At 36.3% G+C, this 19,756-nt stretch overlaps 1 protein-coding gene across 1 annotated transcript in view; it reads right to left on the bottom strand.

Annotated features, from left to right (window-relative positions):
• The window catches only part of LDAH (lipid droplet associated hydrolase), a 127,082-nt gene that overhangs the window by 56,216 nt on the left and 51,110 nt on the right, over window positions 1-19,756 (bottom strand). The window contains exon 4 of the mRNA XM_075049049.1: window positions 13,775-13,944. Within this exon, the coding sequence (XP_074905150.1) occupies window positions 13,775-13,944 (170 nt within the window). The remainder of the gene's footprint in view (window positions 1-13,774; window positions 13,945-19,756) is intronic.

Below are 19,756 nucleotides of genomic sequence, written 5' to 3'. Positions count from 1 at the left end.
GTATCTTATTGTTGGACTGAAAATAGTTTAATAGAGAAAATATTCATTGACAGAGCAGTATTTTACATAGAGAATTAAGCCCCATCAAAGTGGGCAATATCATTCCATCTACAAGGGACGTGCCAAAGGAGACAGCCAAAATTTGCAACGGTGTGATAATACCGGCAGGGATGGATTTGTTGCTATTATGATTAAAGCATATAAACAGAAGAAGATTAGGAGGGGTGAGAGTGAAAAGAGAGGAAGAATAGTTTATTGGTTGGAAGAAGGGCAGGGAGAAGCTTATGTTGGAATGCAGTGTCACAGTTACACACCATAAAGCTTTCAGTTGCTCCCATTACATGAATGTCAGAACGCAGCTGCCACTTTCCAGGAGAAATTCTTTCCGTTTTCATTTTGGAAGTACAGGGTGGGATTTTTTTTTTCAGTGTAGCACTCCCATGAGATTACCGCATTGCATCTGCAGGTACTCTTACAGTACATGGACTGGTAAATGTGATCCTTGTAGACATGATCTGGGACACTTACCACTTACGATGAACCAGTAATAATGCCCTTAAAAGTGGAGAGACGGCTCAACAAAAACAAAGTATTAAGAATCAGATTTTCTGTTGTCTTGAACCAACTGCTTTCATAGCCATCAATGCACAGCCATAGCTACCAATAAATATCATTGACAATCCATTCAGTTTAAGGAAAAGTGGCTTAACAAGGTGAATGAGAAAATAGCCTTACTATTATAATCTGATTTTGCTGATGAAAAGGGAAGGCCATGATTTTCCATCAGAGCCTCGGGATCCTTGGATTTCTATTTTTAAGTGCTCCACTTAAGACATTTGGAAGGGGTATATTTCACCACTCACTGAAGTCAGCCCTCAAAAAGGCATCCAGTCAACCCAAGCCCATAGCCCTACTTGGCTAGAAGGGTTAGTAGACAGGTAAGGAAAGCTGACCTGGCATTTGACGTTGGAAGGAGTTCAGTCTATTACAATTTTAACCATTTTAAGTGGCTTATTTAACGATGTATGCTGGAGGAAGGAGAGCAGAACAAGTCCTGACTTGTGAGATCAGTGAAGAATAGAAGGATGAGTGAGCCAGCACGTATATACCGAGAAGAAACGGAACACAAAGCCGAACTTTGTAATTTTGTCAAAGGAAGAAAAGAAGCAAAGAATATTTGAGGTTCAAGATAGAACTTATATCCCAAACTCTTGTCAGGGTAACAGAAGAAGAGAATAAGAGAGAGGAGGGAGTAAGGAATTCTCTCAGTCAGCTCATTTTTCCATCCTTGCATAGACTTTCCCAGAACTGTAAGCATTTTAAATAATAAGGGAAAAATACAATATTCCTTCCTTTGCAATACTACAGACTGCTCCTAGCCTTAATTATTATGAGAAATGGAATGTAGGCAGGAATCTGCTAAAAGAGCAAAATTATCATATCTAATTTATCATGCAAATAAAACTGGTCATCGGGTAGGAAGGGTTTTAGTGCGACTGAGCAAAAGAATTTGAAGAATACCTTTCAATTGCCAATGCCAGATAAAAAGTCTGAACTCTGCCAGCCACCATTAAAGGTCACAATTCAAATTATATTTACTGAGATCTGGGTTTGGTACCCTTCCTTTCAGTTAAATACACTTACAGTAGTCATGCTGCTGTTTTAAAATAGAGTAGCAGAAAATCAATGTTTTCAAGAACAATTAAGACTCAGTGAATTCTACTCCTTATGCAGAATTATGCTTTGTTTTGGAATTTGAAATGGAGTGGAATGTTCTCACAATTTCCCAGTGACTAGAAATGTTGTAACGAAGTTATTAGAAGCATATTTTCATTAACATTAATTGAACTTTCTTACAGGACTCCAAAGGTAACAAGTTTATTAAATATATTTGTGGTTCCTGGACTTCCATTTAAATGTATACTTAACACTGAATTCCACATGAAAAGGCAAAATCCAATTATTTTTTTTCCCAAATGTCACAGTTAAGTAGATTTGTATCCAAACAATAGAAATCAAGCATTTCAAATATTTATACATCAAAATAAATGGAAAAGGAAGTGGACTTCTATTACATTTAATTCTGAAGATAACCTCAGTCACAAGAGTACAGAGGGTGATTCTTAAGAAGGAATCTAAGGCTTGATTTAGTTCTCTAAACACAGGTTTACAGTCAGTCAACACACACTCAGGTATCTGAAAAGATCCATCGTGGCATTGGCAAAAATTCCCCTAAAATAATCAGTAATCAAAGAAATATTAAAAAGACAGGGGAAAAAAAAAATTCGCCAGTAGTTATCTGAACTTAATTCAATAGTGTATTAGAAATGCCCTAAATGCAGTGAACGTGCAGTCTAAGCTCAGAGATCTGTGTCTTTTTCCAATTCCTTTCACTCCTGCAGTGTTCAAACAGGACACACCATTCTCAGTATAGAAACTAATGCAGAGGGATACATTTTTCCACTCTAGCTCTAAAGGAAGCATCCCTAGACTTCACTGTAAACCATGGGGAATGAACAAATTAACAATATGGCAGAGTAGGAAACATTTTTAATTACAACACTGTCCATTCTAAGTAACCTCTTCTAACTAGAAGATCCATGCCAAGTCCTTCCTCACTGCTTCAGTAACTATCATATACAATGAGAGGCAAGAGCTGATGAAGCAGTTCAACTTCTTTTTTGAGAGCTCAGGATTGCCAGTGAAATTACATTTTAATATAGACCTTCTAGGAACAGACACTGGTTACCAGAGTTATAGCCGTGCTCAAAGTTTAACTACATTTGCAAAGTCTATGTTCAAAAACTCCACAATGTCCCTTCACATACTCCTTTCAGGAACAATTCTTTAATGCCTTAATTGACTGCTTTCCCCTTTACTCAACTTTAAATTAGCATGAAAACTGCTGATTTCTGGCTCTATTGTCTTCTGTAAAAGCATATTAATTGCAGCAGAAGAACAAAACAAAACAAAGCTATGCGCGACATATCTTGATAGTGAATTTTGATTGTTTGATCCAACTCTCCAAAGAGATGAGTCTCTGATTTTTCAAGTGCTATGCATACACATCTGCAGACAGAATTGTAAAAGATCTCACCAGCCAGCATAAAAAGTTCTTTGGGAAACCTGGCTTTCCAAAGGGTGTTGAGCTCTTTTGAAAAACATATGCTATAAATCCTAATTGCTTTTGAAATTCACTTCTTGTTATAAGTTTATGATTCTCTCATTTTTATAGAATCATTTCACTTATTACAATATGAATCCAAATTTTTGGAGATTCAAAATAACTAGATTTTATGAACGAATCTGTAAAAATCCACAGTACTTAACAAATCCTGTTTTTCTGCCATTTACCATTCTAGCCATCTTTTTATTTTTATTCCTTCATTTCCTCTTCATTCTCATGTTTTACTTTGGATTCTTGATGAATGATCACAGATTCCACTTTTCAGTTTATTTTTCTTCCTTTTCTGTTTGTACATTTGGCTACTTTAATGTCTTCTAACTTCCTAGAAAAAATAATTTTTATAGCCTTATTTGAATTCTGACTACATACATCTGAAAAGAAATCAGATGTTTCATTAGCGGCAAAATAAACACAATGTTATTTAAAAAAAAATCAAGTCCCTTGAAACCAAAATTATCGTTCTCATGTTTTCCTACTTCGAATCATCACAGACCAAAATCTTGGTTTACATATTGTTTATCTATTCAACTAAGCAGTAAACCAAATACATTAAACAAGGTGACAGAGGTTGAAGTTTCAGTGAACATTATGAACAAAACACAATTTTCCTCAGAAAGTCTTGGGAATTAGTTTTTCCTCAGGCCTTCTTCTCACAGGCTTACGATCTAAACAAGCTATCTTAGGGCAATGTTATTATTGACTCTGAATCCTCACTCTTAAAAATGTGATCAATGTAAAAACAGATACTTGTATTCATATGCTCGGTAATTACGCTCTGACAGATATACTGCTGCTGCTTTTGTCAAGCCTGTCTTTTAATTGCACCAGACATCAATTTTAATTAAATTTGCACTTCTGCTTTTAATTAACCCTCAACTATTTACCAGTCTCATCTGATCTTCAGCATTTCTAGACTGTAAGTTTTCCTGACTCAGAAGAGTACTGAACTATATGTAATCCAGTAACTCCCATTAAGTTCTAGGACTGAGCAAGCGATACCTACCTGCTTCACCCACTTCAAAAACCACACAATGTATGCTATGTATACACATGGCAGCACTGTTCAGAATGCATAATTTGTTTTCAAAATACATATAAGCCAGTATTAAGAATGAATTTTATATGTATATATATTTCAAAAGAAATAATACTTCCTGTACCTTATCTTTCTGGTATCTCTGTTTTTAGGAGAGACATTTAGGAATCAAACGGTGAGACAAACTGACAGTGTAGAGCCTTTGGTCTATATTTTCGTAGATACAAAAAGAGTGGATTTAAAAATTAGTTTAATTTAATGTATATCCCTTTTTTTCCTATTCTTAAGACTGTCCTACTGCAATCTTCAAGCTTTTTGTTTTCTAAACTGAGTTTCTATATTGACACTTTTTGGTCTGATACTGAACCCAGCCAGGCAAATCAACAACTCAGCTACACCCCTTCAGGTGTTGACAATACGTTGAACTACAGCTTCCACGTGGCTAACATGAGCTGAGCCAGGGCATACAATATAACACAAGCAAGGCATAAAATACTAGTCAGCAGAATAAAATAAAGCAATTCAAGTCCAGGTTAATTTCAAAAAGCTTTCTTTCGACCAGATAATCAGGCATGAGCTTTGGCCAAGCAGGCTGACAAGTACCATAAGCCTCATCCCAACCTTCCATTCATGCTTCCTTGGTAAACACTAGGTTTTGCGTTAGAAGTTTAAGATCTCAACAGCAATGACACAGAAGATGTTGAAAAGGGCATAGTTCAACAGGTAATCCTCCTCAATTCCATTTGCAAATTTTACACGTTCCTAATCCTAAATGTTTGTGTTGCCAAAAAAATCCAGAATTTTATCATCTTATGTTGGTAACTTAAGTCTCACCTTTCACTGTTGCTTTCTGCCTACTTCTACAGTTACAAGTAAGAACAAGTCTGGATTGCAGACAGGACAGATATATAAAGTAGAGCTCTCTGGAAATCTCTTTTACTTTTTTAATATATCTCTCTCCTTTTTTTGGGGGGGGAACAACTTTAAAGCACAAATCCTGCTATCTCATTTTAGAGGAAATTGGACTGTTAACTAGCAGGCAGTTATACACTTTTGACCACAGCATACTTGGTCAACCTAAGAATCAGAAGGTGGCACCATGTGTCACACACTATGCAATGTATGATTAAAAGCTAATTTCTCTGCTTAAGACAAGAAAGCAGAAAACAGAAAACCAGACAGACACAAAGCAAAAATCAGGTATCTTCACAGCATGACTGAAGACTATTCTCAAATTGTTGATCACATTTCAGTTCCTGATTGGTTTAGTTATTTGCCAATAATTGATAGTTCATGCCACTTCTGCTTGAAGACAATTTTCCGTCGTAAAAATTATATTCTTAATGTGGAGAAAGATGCATGCCTCTCCCTGGTGAAAGCAAAAGACAAAAAATTTAACTCCTTATTTAATTTGCCCTCAGGCTTTTTACACCTGAAGATACATCACCTTCAACAGTTTATTTCTCATTACTTTTTAAGTTTCCTGAATTTTTTTTTGTATTCTTGAGATATTTCACATTCTTTGTCTTCTATATTACAAGGTGGGTTGTTTGTCTGTGAAAAGTAATTTCAGGCAGACCTATGCAGCACATGGCAATCTAGACAGTGCCTGTTCCTATTCACAAAGGCAGTGTCCAGTGAGGGTTATACAAAAAATCCCGTTTGCCTGTTGATTGCTGCATTTTCTTTACAGTTTACATTTTTTAAAGATTTTTTTTTTGTCAGGAAGGGTAGAAAAGAATATGACTGGGACCATTAGGATTAAAGTCTGTCATCAAGCCAGTGAAATAATGGTTGCAAGTGGTCTCTTGGGTGAGCTGACATTCTCAACCCCATTCCACAGTTATCAGCCTTTCACCAACAGCGTTCTGAATTTTTGTTGAGCTTTTAAATTCAGGCGGTAGCCTTCTATGAGTGTCTCAGTCAAAAGTCAGTATGTCTCTAACAAATCTTTGTTTGCCATGAACTCACCTACTATTGCTCCTTGCTTTGCAGCCTCCCACCCTAAAGAGAGAAGGTTTTATGTTTGTCTTAGTTTTCACATGAAGGTTGTTTTCATTTTTTCATTAAAAAAAAAATCTCTCTACAAATCTTTGTAGAAACTTCCTTAATGCTTCAAAGATACAGTATCTTATTTATTTTATTTGGTCAGGTTTAATAAATCAACTGCATTCCTTCTCACTTTTTCCACATAAGAGCGCTGCACGTTTGCATATGCACCAAGTTCATATTGCTTGGTTTACTGGCTATTCCACTAGATTTACTGATATTGCCTGAGGCGTCACTGAGAGAACATACTCATCAGAACTTTGTCATCTGTTGCAAGGTGGATTATGCAGGCTCTGCAATGTGTATTCCGTCAACTAAAACAAATTTTAGTCTAATTGTTGGCTCAGGCCACCTGTGCTTCCTTGTATATGCTCCCACAGACTTGCTGTCTATCAAGAACTTATAGAGAGCTGTCAAAAAAAAATAAAAATATATATAATAGAACTAGTCCGATTCAGTGACAAACCTAAAACATCCATAAGGTTAAATTAACACACACATCTCACTGAAGGCAGCTGTACACAGAGTCATGATTAAATCTGTGCAAAACTGTGTCAGTCTTTCTTTTTTTTCCCTCTCTCAACACTTAGAGGGGGAATGAAGGTGGGTATGTATCAGCGCAACGCTGTTTGCTTGGGTTTTTTTAATATGTAGTTCATTTATTCAGATGGATAGACTGAAGAAGAAAAATACATCAGAATCAGTTTAGTTTTATATCACGGCCTAGAAATTCGCAGCTCTCTTCACAAGACACGCATTTATTTGAAATGTGTACCAATTCCCTTGTGAGATCTGCTAAATAGAGCCATCTATTTTTTTCCTGCATAATAATTCTGCAAATGTTGTCACTGGGTTTGTGTTACTGTAAGTCTTTTACCCATTTTAGTTTTTATGGGGATTTTTTGCACTTTATCATTTAAGCCTGCAAGTAACATGAAATTCATATAAAAATAGTGTTTCTCCATTCTGTTTCTCCAGATCACGATCCCTACTGCTAGACATAACCACATAACCATATTCCATCCATCACTGCAAACCATTAAGGAACCAAGAGCAAACAGTTCTCAGGAAGGACAAATCAAAACAAGGCTGCATAAACCAAGGACATTTATTCACGCTTCTACTGTGCTGTTGGTTACACTGCAACCTGGCACACAGGTATACAAAGTATAATCCTCTACATGAGAGAAGACATCATGTCTCTTCAGAAGTTTTCTGGCTATTTTTCTATTTTATGCAGTCTCACTGTACTTTTCAAAAGATCCGAGATAAGCTTAGTTTTGTAAAAGAACATTCAAGGTGATAAAAAATGTATTTGTTCACAAAGCATATTTTAAACTTTATAATCATCAGTGAGATCATCAGAAGTTAATTTACCTACAGAACACCTATGTAAACTGACTTTGTTTAAAGTACTGTGACATCTAATTTAGGTAATCAACATTTGAATTAGATGCTATTATGTTAAATAAAAATTTCAAAAATGGAATAAAAATTTATATTCCTGTTTATCTCAGGTGTGTTTATATTTTTATTTTCCTTCTACTTCCAAAACGCACTAGAACTTCTAAGGACGTCAGAACCTGCTAAATTAGTGTCCTTTCAGAAGATATTTTCTGTAATGACACCACCAGTCTTGGATTACATATATAGGTTCTTGTCTCAGCAACACAGAAACTGAACAAATGCCATTACCTTCATACAGTCTTTCCCTCATCCATTCATGCTGCTGAAAAGATCCCCTTATTATCTCAAAGGTCAGACATGCTTAGTAGTTCCTGTACTGATAAAAAAATCTCCCTCTTTTAATCTCAGTCTCGTAGTCCCTGTGGATTTTCACATTCTAAATAATTTTGTTTTCTTGTAGAAATACCCGTATTTAAAAACATGGTGACTTTTCTCTTTCCTAACATTACAAAAGCATTTCCCAAATTCATAATCAAGCTTTCAACACAACTGAAACTAAACTATTAACATAAAGGGTCATTGCACTGAATTCTGTATCACAATAAATCAATTAGTAGAGGAATTCTGAAGTTTCTCTCTCTTACAGCCTAACTCTACTTTCGCTAAAGTTAGGGGAAGCTTTCCAAGTACTTCAACAGAAAGGAACTAAGTGTCAACCAGAGACAAAAGAACCAACTTGATTTAAGGCAGAAAGGCAACAGTGAGAGAATCTAATATTTGTCCAAATGAGATTTTAAGCCATTACAAAACTTACATCTCCTTCTGCCCTCCCCATAAGTAACTATTCTCATCACACAAAAAGATGTGAAAAATAACTCAATTTAGCAGGTGGGATCTTTTTGCTACGATGGCCAATTATGCATCTGCCAACAGTGGCAAAATAAAATTCTCTCCTTGTCCAGTTCAGCTCTTGGGAGAACTAAAAGCTTAAAAAAAGGAAAAAAAAAAAAAAAAAAAAAAGACATCTACTTGAAGCTTCTGTCTCTGGGAAGCTGCATTTCAAAAAGAGGATTAGCTCTGCCAGTAAATTTTGGAAAAGCTTTGATAACTTACAAAACTGATGTTGACCAACGGGCTTGGTAAATTAAAGCCTTAGTAAAGAATATCTAAACACGGAAACAGTCCTGAATAACTTCATGTGTGAAGACTCTTGTCCAGAATGAATCTAAAATACATTTGAAACCATTATCTTAAGTTATTTTGAAAATAGATTAAGCTATATCCGAAAAAGACATTTGGTTTAGAATCAGAATGTTTTACACGACTTATTCAGGAATAGCTGATTTGCTTTACACTTCATATTCTGTCTTACTGCAAAAAAAAGTATTTATGGATAGATGTTCACACATTGTTGAGAGAGATTTCTTTCATTTCTTCTGTAATTATTTATTGCATTTTATGTTGCATACAAAGACATGTTGTAATGAAAACTATTGCCATTTTTCACTGTTTTAGTAAAGCTTCTTTTAAAACAAACTACTTCTACATATACAGGTAATTTCTCACACAAACTGAAAAAAAGAAATTCCCTGGCCAAGAGACAGTAAGTGAAGAGCGTTTCTGAAATTTCATATCCCAATCAATGTCTTTGTCAGAAAGGCCATGTGCAGAGATGTCTGCTCCCACTAAGATGTGCTGCAAAGGGCTGCAGGTAATTGGGAAGAAGCAGATTTCCAGACAATAGGAAAAAAAAAAAGCTAACAGAGTCGTGACATCTGTCATTCTGTTGTGTACCTGTAGGCCATCAATGTTTCCAAGCAAGCTGTTCACAACAGATGGAACGTGGCCTTTTGGTTCAAGTATGAAACCACAAAATGAGGACTACATATGTCACATTAAAGGTGTTATTTAGGGGAGCACCAAGGGTAATAAAAGACCCCATTACTAACAATGCAACAACAGAAACTTTGGAATGACAGAAGACTAATCTGTTATCAGCTACATTTAAAAAAGAATGACAAAATATATTTCTGCCTTTTTCTAACACTAGAAGCAACAACAATAATGTTTTCTAGGTGAAAGCTCCTTCGCTTCTTTAACAAAATATTTTGAAAAACTTAAAAAAAGAAGAAATAAAACTACCAGGCACATATGGGAGCATCATCTAAAATAACTATATTCAAAAAGCTCCAACAAAATGCTTCCCATTGAGGTCATTCAATCCTTGTGACCACTAATAATACTAATAATGGGTGAGAGAAACATTTTTCTATGGATTAGAAACTGGCTAAACAGACAGAAAATGAACAGCAGTGATATATAGCCAATTTCAGTAACCCAAAAGGTTAGCAAAAAGTGCCCAGTACCTCCTGTTAGGCACGTGTAATTTATTTATAAAAGGGAATGAATAGCACCAATACTTTACACATCATAAAATAATTTAGAATAGTCAGCAATGAAGAAATGTTTGCTTAACTCAAGAAAGCTTGGTTAGTGGACAGCCTCCTGATGGGTAAAAGTCAGTACTGATTTATGAAGAATAAGACACATTGCAGAAACCTAAGCTACATACATTACCAGATCCTGAACAAGTTGTAGCTCCTCAAGTGAAAGACCTGAATGCAATTTGTATATGGAAAAAAGAAAAAACATGAAAATATGGTTATGCTACTGTATAAATTTGTGGAATCATTAAATGCCAACTATGTTATTTTGTTACACTTATCAGAATTTTCAAAAGAAAGTACAGACCAACAGATTTCTGTTTGGTAGAGAACATGGTGAAGGAAAGGTAAGGCAGATGCACACGAATGTGTGCACAGAAATGATGTGACAGGGTTTCCAAGGTATGAACTTGTTCTATACACAACTATTCCAACTTACAATTTGTTAGCTATTATTTATCAAATCAACCAAGGTCTAGCAATACCCACTATTCTCTTGCACCACTGAGACATAGTAGCAATGCATGGTTTTGAATTATGTATTATAGAAATTTTATTTGCTTAAACTGATACATACTCAGAGGTTTTAAACCCTTCCTCCTCAGGAAGAGCAATACTTACATTGTATGATAGTTTCACTCATTAATAAGTGTTAATTTATTACCACAAAGGTACTGGCATTTCAAAAGCATCATTACAAATGAAAGACTAATGCTGTAACAGATTTAATTTCATTAGCAAGGAAATGTGTCAATCTTTTGATTAAATTAACAATCAAACAGAGTGTTTTAGGAAATACTCAATAGTGTCGCCAGCAAAACACAAGGAAATCCTCCAAGTAAGGATTTGTATTTTAGAAGAGAATGCCTGGAGGATGTAGCATATTTATGAGTTAGGCTCAAGCTCCAACAACTGAGAAAATAATTTTGTCACTCAGTTTCATTTTTCAGTTCTGCTGGCTGAATGAAGAGCGAAGAAGATTATGAGGTTAAGACCACATATCAAGTAAGCTGTACGTTATTGCATTTTTCCATCTCCACGGAGTAAGGCTGATTAACATTTTCCTTCCCAGTGTCAAAATTTTTTAGCCGTCTGACAAACTCTGGATGCTCCACTTCCCAAGAGAGGCAAATCTCGTTAAGATTTGATGCCCACCACAGCAACTGAGAAGTGTTCAAGGTTACATGTGCACCAACAAACAGACCAGCCAGGAACTATTCCCTGGTCCTGCCATTAAACAGGATGGCATGGGATAGCCTGTGTCCACGTGGCTCTATTTCCCGTGCCTCAAAAACAGGATGTCTGCATCCAAACTAACTACTGGGAATGGTCCTGGGCCTCTGCCAAGCCCAGAACCATGCCAGGGTGTTGTCTGGGAGTTGCTGGCTGCTTTGGGCCAAAAAGTCTCTAAAGACTAGTCCAAAAACATCACTGCATAGCTGGCCCGGTACTCAAATCCATGCAGTAGCGCACTTAGTTACAAGTACGGATGTAACCTGTGTGGCCCTTCTCTACTGATCAGACTTAGTTAAAAGCATCAACCTAAGACCACGTCTGTGTTAGGGGGTCTCCTGAAGAAACTGTTAACAGAAGCCTCCCTGAGAGTCAGTAGGAAAATAGGGATGGGGTCCAAAACTGAATTTATCCTGGAGTAAACTGGCAATTCCTGTTTCATTTCTCTTTTAATGAAATAAGAAAGCATTATTTCACAGAAGTTTAAGAAAAAAACCCATAATACCCCATTAACCTGCAGAGCACAACGGCCCAAGAAATTAATGGCATTCAAAACTGACTGGTGAAGAGCAACCAAGGAGAGATAAGGAGATAGTACTTTCTCCTTTTCAGGTATGCTAGCTCAAGTTCATCAGGTTCCCTCATCATTGTATAAGAGAGGGACAATCTAGTTTATATATGGTTAGATTATGAAAGGGCTTTAAAATGGATAATAAAAATCATATCTGCTAAATATACGCTCCAAAAATAAATGTTTACTGAATTATTTGAACAATAAATACAACACATTAACTTCTAGCTCAGAATAATAAACTGTAAGCAATCAAAGGTTCTTAAATTCTCTGCTTTAAGACCAAAACTGAAACTCATGTAATAAATGAATGTCACATAAGAACTACAGGAAAATAAAATCAAATGATCTAGCTACTAAAATACACATATGTGCTCAAAATCTTGTGGGAATCAAATATTCCAGTAAAAATAAAGGGAGAGGTGGAAACACAAGTTTCTTATTATCACACTTCATATGTTATAAAACCTAACAGTTAACTTATTTTTGGCAAAGGGACAAAGGTTGCACAACACTCTGGCTTACACAAATATTTTCTATTGTTAAATGCATCTTAAATGTACCTTGTCATATATTAACTTCATGCGCACAGTACACCATGCAGTCTAGGAGTGTCCCAAAGATACCTACATTTCAAAACACTGATGAATAGCAAGCTGCCAGCATCCCGTGAGCCAGGTGTAAAAAAATTACTCAGCAATTCATAGTTTAATTGAAACCAGATAAAATTATTTCTGTAATAAAGACTATACAGATGTTGACCAAAGAAAAGTTGATATTTTTGGACAAATTACTCCATATGATATTTTCTAGAACGCTCCCCTCTGAAAAGATAGAACAGTAATAAAAATTCTCCCTCAAAAAAATGCCCTTGTTTATAATCATAAAGTGAAATATTCCTGTGGAAATATATCAGGTTAACCTCATGTTTCACATTTTTAGTTGCTGTTTCCTTTAAAGGAAAAAAAAAAAGTTAGACATGCAGTGGAAATGGTTCTGAAGAAGTGGAAGAACCTACTCATGTGTATATTAAACACAGACTTTACGCTAACACTGCACTTCCTTCCACTGAAGATTTTATAATGTAAAGGAAGAGGCAATGATTTAGCAAGAGTGAGTGTTTAAGAATAAAAATTCAGTATTCTTCATTCATCATCTGCTAGTAGAGTGAGTTATTACTGAACACTAACAGTTTGCCATTTCCAGAGTTGCAAGGACATGGTCCTGCCTCAGCTTTCTTATTGCTTCACAGTGACAAAGAAAAATGTTCAGATACACAAGAACATGCAGCAACACCTCTCGCTCTCATTGAGTTACACAAACAACGACTGAGTTGCAGAAGCAATGACATATGCAAATGTATTAAATTTTAAAACCAACATCCTTTACAGTAATACTCATCACAATTTATATTATTATTCTTTTCCATACATTTCCCCATGTACAGCCAGCAATCTGCTTGCCTTGAGATAAGAGGCTGCTATGAAAATCATAAGTCTTAATATTTAGTGTAGTAACATAATGTAATTGCCAAATATCTAGTGATCTGTTTATAAATTAAAGATGAGAAGACAAGAAGAAAGTCTTAAATATATTTTCACCATTATGAATTATTTATATTTCAAGGGCATTTAAAGGTCCAAATTCAGAGTCAGAACTTTATTTTACATCAAACTGCTTTATCATATGTTATTAGGATTAGTCGTTGATGTTTTTATTTCATTTTAATTGAAAGGTTTTGTACAGCAGAATAGAGCTTCCACAGGAAAGACATGGCATTACTCATAGGCTAAGCATGTGCACTGTTTTGCTAATAATATAACTCCCATTCTATAAGGTTAATGTACCTGAAGTTCTGATGCTCGCTTCATCATCTCCAGTGTGATGTAGCAACCAATAGAATGAGCAATCAGTACCAGCTTTATGTCTTTTGATACATTCTTTTTGAGGAAGTTCAGCTTATGCTCTACTTGTCCGTTAAGTCCAAAAACATCCTCTAGCTCCTTAATATCTGTGTCTGAAACATAAAAGAAAAGAAGTCCTTTGTTTTAATGATAGAAATTTCAAGTATCTTTCTTTTTTTTTTCACTTCTTTGGAAAACTCTGAAATAAATAAACTTATTAATTAAAAAAACCCCAACCAACCCACCAAACTAAAAAATTTAATTTTAAGTTACCACCACTGGTAAATATAGACTGATTAATCACATGTACAGAATGTGAAGCCTCATGTGTAGCTGGGGAATCAGGGAAGGATGCGGAAACACATGGAGCTTTACGGTGCATCATCTAGCATTGTGATGCCGTTCATTCAGAACAAGACTGAACTCAAGGCATTGGATCACATAAATCAATCCAACTTTACATTGAGAGATCGGGACCTACAATAGCAATACTTCGTCTTCACTCAAGACAAACTATCACACAGGTTATCACGCACTAAGAACCTTCAGATATTCAAAAGCTCCTGTCTTAAGATAAAGATGCACAAAAAAGTCCCATGAAATGAGGAAAATGAAATACGTATGCATCAACATGGAGCATTAGCACTTACAAAAAACTACCCCTATTTATGCAGGTTCTTATCATTGTCGATCCAGCCACAAAAAGTGAGATCAAGTTAGAGCTTCATGGTTCTAGGCTATTGTGCAATTTCATTCCTGTTTTGCCAGGGACCTCCTAAAGGAGCCTGGGCAATCACTTAAGATGAGGACTTTGCTACTTGCTTCCTGGCCAGTCAACAAGACAAGGATGATCTGGCACCTGTAAGAATTTACAGCAATTTGGGTATCTTTAACTGCTGCTCATGAGGTGGGTGATATGGCTCTCAAGTTCCCCAATCTAAGGGGATTCACAGCTCTTTCATCTGCTAGAAAAGTGCTCTTTCCACTAAACTAAAAGCTATGTTAAGGATACACCACTCCCGATGAAGCTGGACTACTCCATGGAAAAGGCTGTAGGAAGAAATACTGCAAGAAAGAATGACAGAAAAGAGGCAGAAAGCACGAAGGAACATATGCCTATAGCTTATCTAAAAGAGATGTACTGGTACTAATATCTCTTAAAACCACGCTATTACCTCAGGGCTCAATTTCATACTCCAGTTTAAAACTCTGATCTTTTACGCTCCTTACATGTTGACTTGCAATGCAGCTTTAGTCTGAAATAAGCTAAATCTCCCAGCAGCAAGGTTCAGATACAGGATGAGGACTGGCTCATTACTGAGCCATGGTCCTACAGACAGCATATAGGTTACTGGCAAAAGCCACCCACCTCTAACAATTCAGGAGCAGCGAACAGAGGTAGTGCACACACAGCCCTAACCAGCCCACCAAGTATTAGGTGTTTAACTTCCCACTTGGTTTCTTTTATGTCCTCTGCATCAGTTCCCTATGTGAAAAATAGATGTGAAACAAAGTATCTGGCAGGCAGAGATATTGTAAAGACACATAGATTAAAAAGACTGAAATGCATTGAAAACCCATGAACATAGCTTATCAAATTATGAAGGCTGATTGGTCTTTTAATCCACATGTAGTAAATTTGATGGCAATTGGTCAGTAACCTCAAATACTAAAAATTACTAACACTACAGTAGTGAAGTTACTGGAGGTTTGACAGTGATAGTATTAATTGGTAGCCTAAGTGGGCTGGCACTATATCGCCTTTTTGATCATCTGTATGAAACATAGCCTTTCAAAGCAAAATAATTGTTCAAGAATGTGTTCTGATGGCTTTTTTCTGAGCTTAAACTATTACCACAGAGGTCACAACAAAGAAGTTCTTTAGTTAAACTAGTATTTCTACTAAAACTACTAATGATCATATCCCATTGTAATTTATAGTAGTTTACTCTAAATGAAAAAGGGGTTTACTAAAACACACTCAAGGAATGCAAAATTAGATAGGAATTATTAGATAGGAATTAAATTAGAGAAGTAATATTTTGCTTATCAGGCTTTCTACAAGTGATGGAAAACAAAGAGCTTGTTCTATTTTCCAAAACCCTAAATAAAGGCCTAAGGCCAAAACATTGTTTTTAAACTTAGTTTCTATTTTTAGCAAAAGCTGCCTTTCCTACTTTTTATTTATTTACATAGCAGCTTAAATTCATGCAGGAGTGGGTTGTCTACGTCGCAAGTCTAATTAAGTATATATATAACACACAGAAAAACCAGAATACAAGAAACATGACGGCCCACTGGATACACCAAGTGAAAGAGTATGTTGAGTATACGTATATTACTGTGTGTTGGGTTAAGCAGGTCAGTTTTCCCTTGGAAACATTTGCTATCATTTTCATACTGTTTTACTCAGGCATTGCCATCTCCAGTGATTTATCAGCTTGTCCTTTAATGTTTGACATTCCATTTGTAGCTTTAATTCTTGAAAATAAGTGGTTTTACAAGAATTTCAGCTTATTTCCAGGTTAGAGCAAGGGAAAAGGAGATAAAGTAGGTGTATAAATCTTCTAGAGAACTTCTCATGGTTCACAAGACCCCAGAAACCAAGCAGGAAACAAAACAAATTTTTATTTATATTGTTCAATCTCATGAGGTTAACGGGTGCTTTTCACTACACAAATTCAATATCTGCTACAAGAGATGCTGAACATTGCTGCAATGTAATTAAACAATACAGCAAAGACAGTCTAGCCCAGTGTCAACATTTTCCAAGTTAAGGTAGATAACTATGTTAGACAAATACAGTTAATTATTTTAGTTATTAAGACATTAGATATCTAATTTAATATTTAGTTACCTAGTAAATAACAGCATAGAGATTCAGTGCAACATATTCATAGCTATTATTGATTTCAGCAGAGATGTGCCTATTCAGAACCAGTTTTGTTGCCAAAGCAAGAACCCCGAGGAAGTATATGGGTGGGAATTAAGAGCAGAGTGAAAATAAGGGCTTTTTCCTCCTCGCATTTGCCCATACTTGAGTTTAGGGCTTGAGCATACTCAACTCAAGCTTGTGCACTAGTGTTTCCTTAAGGAAGCAGGGGAGAACAGAGCTTGCAGAAGCAATTTTTAATTAGATGGGTTAGTTATGATTGATGATGATTGTAGAGATGCATTCTGCTGCACTGGGCCAAAGCATCCTCAGAGCAGCCCTGCTCAGCACCACTTACAGCAAGGATGCTCAGATTCTACATCTACTGGCTTATGTTACATACACATACAATCTCTCTTAGACTGAAAGTGAGTCCTGACAGCCAATGCTGACCCCAGAGAATCGTTTCAGCTGTTTAATACAACTTTTCCTTTTCTTCTGAAATACTGGTTTGTTGCCAAACCAAATCACATTGGCACTACTCCTAGAGAAGCCACACTGGAGGATGAGCATGCAGTGTGGGGTCTGGCAATCCACACACAAAACTCTCCTCATCACCATCTGACCCTGCACTCTTGTCAGGTGAAACTCCAACGTCATGTAACCCTATATTGAGATATGCATACTATTTTACTTCTAGACGAATATAAAATTGTCCATGCCTCGTGTCAGTTCACGTTTCCCCAACACAAATGCTACATTTCTAATAGTCCAAAATATGTGAGAGCTGGACTGCGTCACAGGTTTAGAAGATTTATTTATTTATTTTAAAGAATAAAATTGCCCAGGATTATCCAAAATCAACATTAATTTCTTGGGTGGAGAAGCTTAAATGGGTTTTTTGTATAAGCAGAAAGACTTGCACAAACACACTGGCAGTCAGCTCTCCAATGGCTCTACATCAGGGAAGGGACCAGAGTCACTTCACTTCAGGTGTGGAATAAATGGCATGGCTGAAGGAGAGCTCATTTAAGCAGTTTTCAGATAGTAGAAATTATACGACTTGTACACTATGCTGCGAACACCCCAGCTGGGACAAAGCATGTGATTTTAAGACTTTATTTAGCTGAAGTGTATTAAAAGAAATACTGTATTTCTTTATTTTCTTTGGCAAAGCACTCATCTTCTGATGTGCTTTCAGAAAAACAAATGCACCATCACTTTAATGAATCTCTTTTTCTGACCTCTGTTAAACCCACAGTCAGAAAACAATGATAGATTAAAATAAAGTGTTTGCTGTGAGATTAGTTGACAAGTTAATCTTGCTAGGAAAGAGGACTTTGGTTTTCAGGGAAATAACAGAGAATTGTTTGTTTTGTTTTTCTGCTGTGTATGCAAGGGAAATTCTTGGGCAGAAAAAAAAAAAGCATATCAGTTATATGAACAGACTTTAGACTGGAGATTCATAAAATTTAGCCTTTCATTAAAGTCTCCAAAAATCATAGACTCCTTTTTACTGGATGATTCAAAAAGATACTGGAGGCTAGAATTTCCAACACTACCCTCAAATTTGTGCATGTAATTTCTGCGTGCCTTTGTACTTCCCTAATTTCACAAGGGAATGCTTGCGTGTCCAAAATCCCAAGTACTCTGGTCACAACAGATGACTGTACATTTGAGCTCAGTACGTACATATGGACTCCTGTCCACTTGTCATGGAGTGACTTTAAAGTCTGTCCCTGCATCTGCTCATACACAAGGCCTCCAAATTAATGATGAACAAGTAAGGAACTGAGTAAAAAGGTGACTTGTAATCATATGCTATGAAAGAAAGGGAGGTAGAAACCACTGCCCTACCTGCACTGTATTTTCTTCTTCCCTGGGTCATTTACTCCAGGAGGTAGCACCAGGATATCTAAGGACAAACTCTAATGAACCACCTGTATAAACTCTTGTCAAGAATTTTCAGAACTGGACCTTTTACAGGATAAGTACAAGTAAGTATCTGGAGACTGAACCAGGGGACTAGAAAAAGATTCACCTCTTCCTCTGAAGATGCTGCTCATTTCAGCTGCATGAGAAATTGCCATACAGCTTAATGTTAACAGTGAGGAGAAATAACAAGTTTAAACACATGAAAATGCACTATTGTAACAGAAAGTAGCAAGAGAAAGAAAAGCAAAGAGAGAGAAGATACTGAAAGGTCAGTGATGATATCAAAGCGTATGAAAAGAGAAGGCACAAAGCATCAAGTACAGCCAACCAAATAGTTCAGGAGAGCTAGGTCAGGGTCACATTAAGTCCACTGCATCTCCATCAAATACCATAAGCGCAGCGAACATATAGGGCCAAGTGTTTTAGACTTTATGCCCCACCTCCTTTTTCCACTACAAATACATACAAACACTGGTGGAAGGAGCAGCAGCAGTTGTGGCTGAGTAACTACTGTTCAGATGGGGCAATCTGGAGAAAGTTTTATCTTTGCCTTCATGTAGTGACAGACAGAAAGCAACCCCAGAACTAAATTACTTAGAAGGATTACTTGTTAAACTGGCATCCATAGTCAGAAGTCTAATCTGGAAATTAAATAATCATTTGATTGTTTTTGTTCTTATAGCAAAACACAATAATTCCTTACAATTGACTGATGCCATCTGAAAAAGTTTGAATACAACTGTAAGCTTAAAACCTGAGATTTCAGGTTTGTGGGTCTAGTATGGGCAAAAGTGTTAGAAAATACATCCCCTAAAGATACATTGCTTAAAGCCTGAATGCTTCACCCAATCTTTCATTTGATTATTGAACCCTGGATAATTTGTATCAGCAAGCGATAAAATGCCAAAGAAATGGGATGGAAACCGTGAAAGAATGTTCAATAAATACTGAAGAACTCCTCCTGACACCAGGAACCAGGTCTTAAAGCATTGTGGTTTAGATTAACCCTTAGACCTTAATCTGGCCCTAGTACCCTCAGGAACTGTTCATGCAACTTTTAAGATAAACACACCACTCATTAGTGTTTATTGGAGCAATTACTTTTTGTAAAGGTATCC

Source organism: Buteo buteo, chromosome 17 (genome assembly GCF_964188355.1).
Source record: "Buteo buteo chromosome 17, bButBut1.hap1.1, whole genome shotgun sequence".
Lineage (NCBI taxonomy): Eukaryota > Metazoa > Chordata > Aves > Accipitriformes > Accipitridae > Buteo > Buteo buteo.
This window is presented reverse-complemented; position numbering and strand designations above follow the sequence as displayed.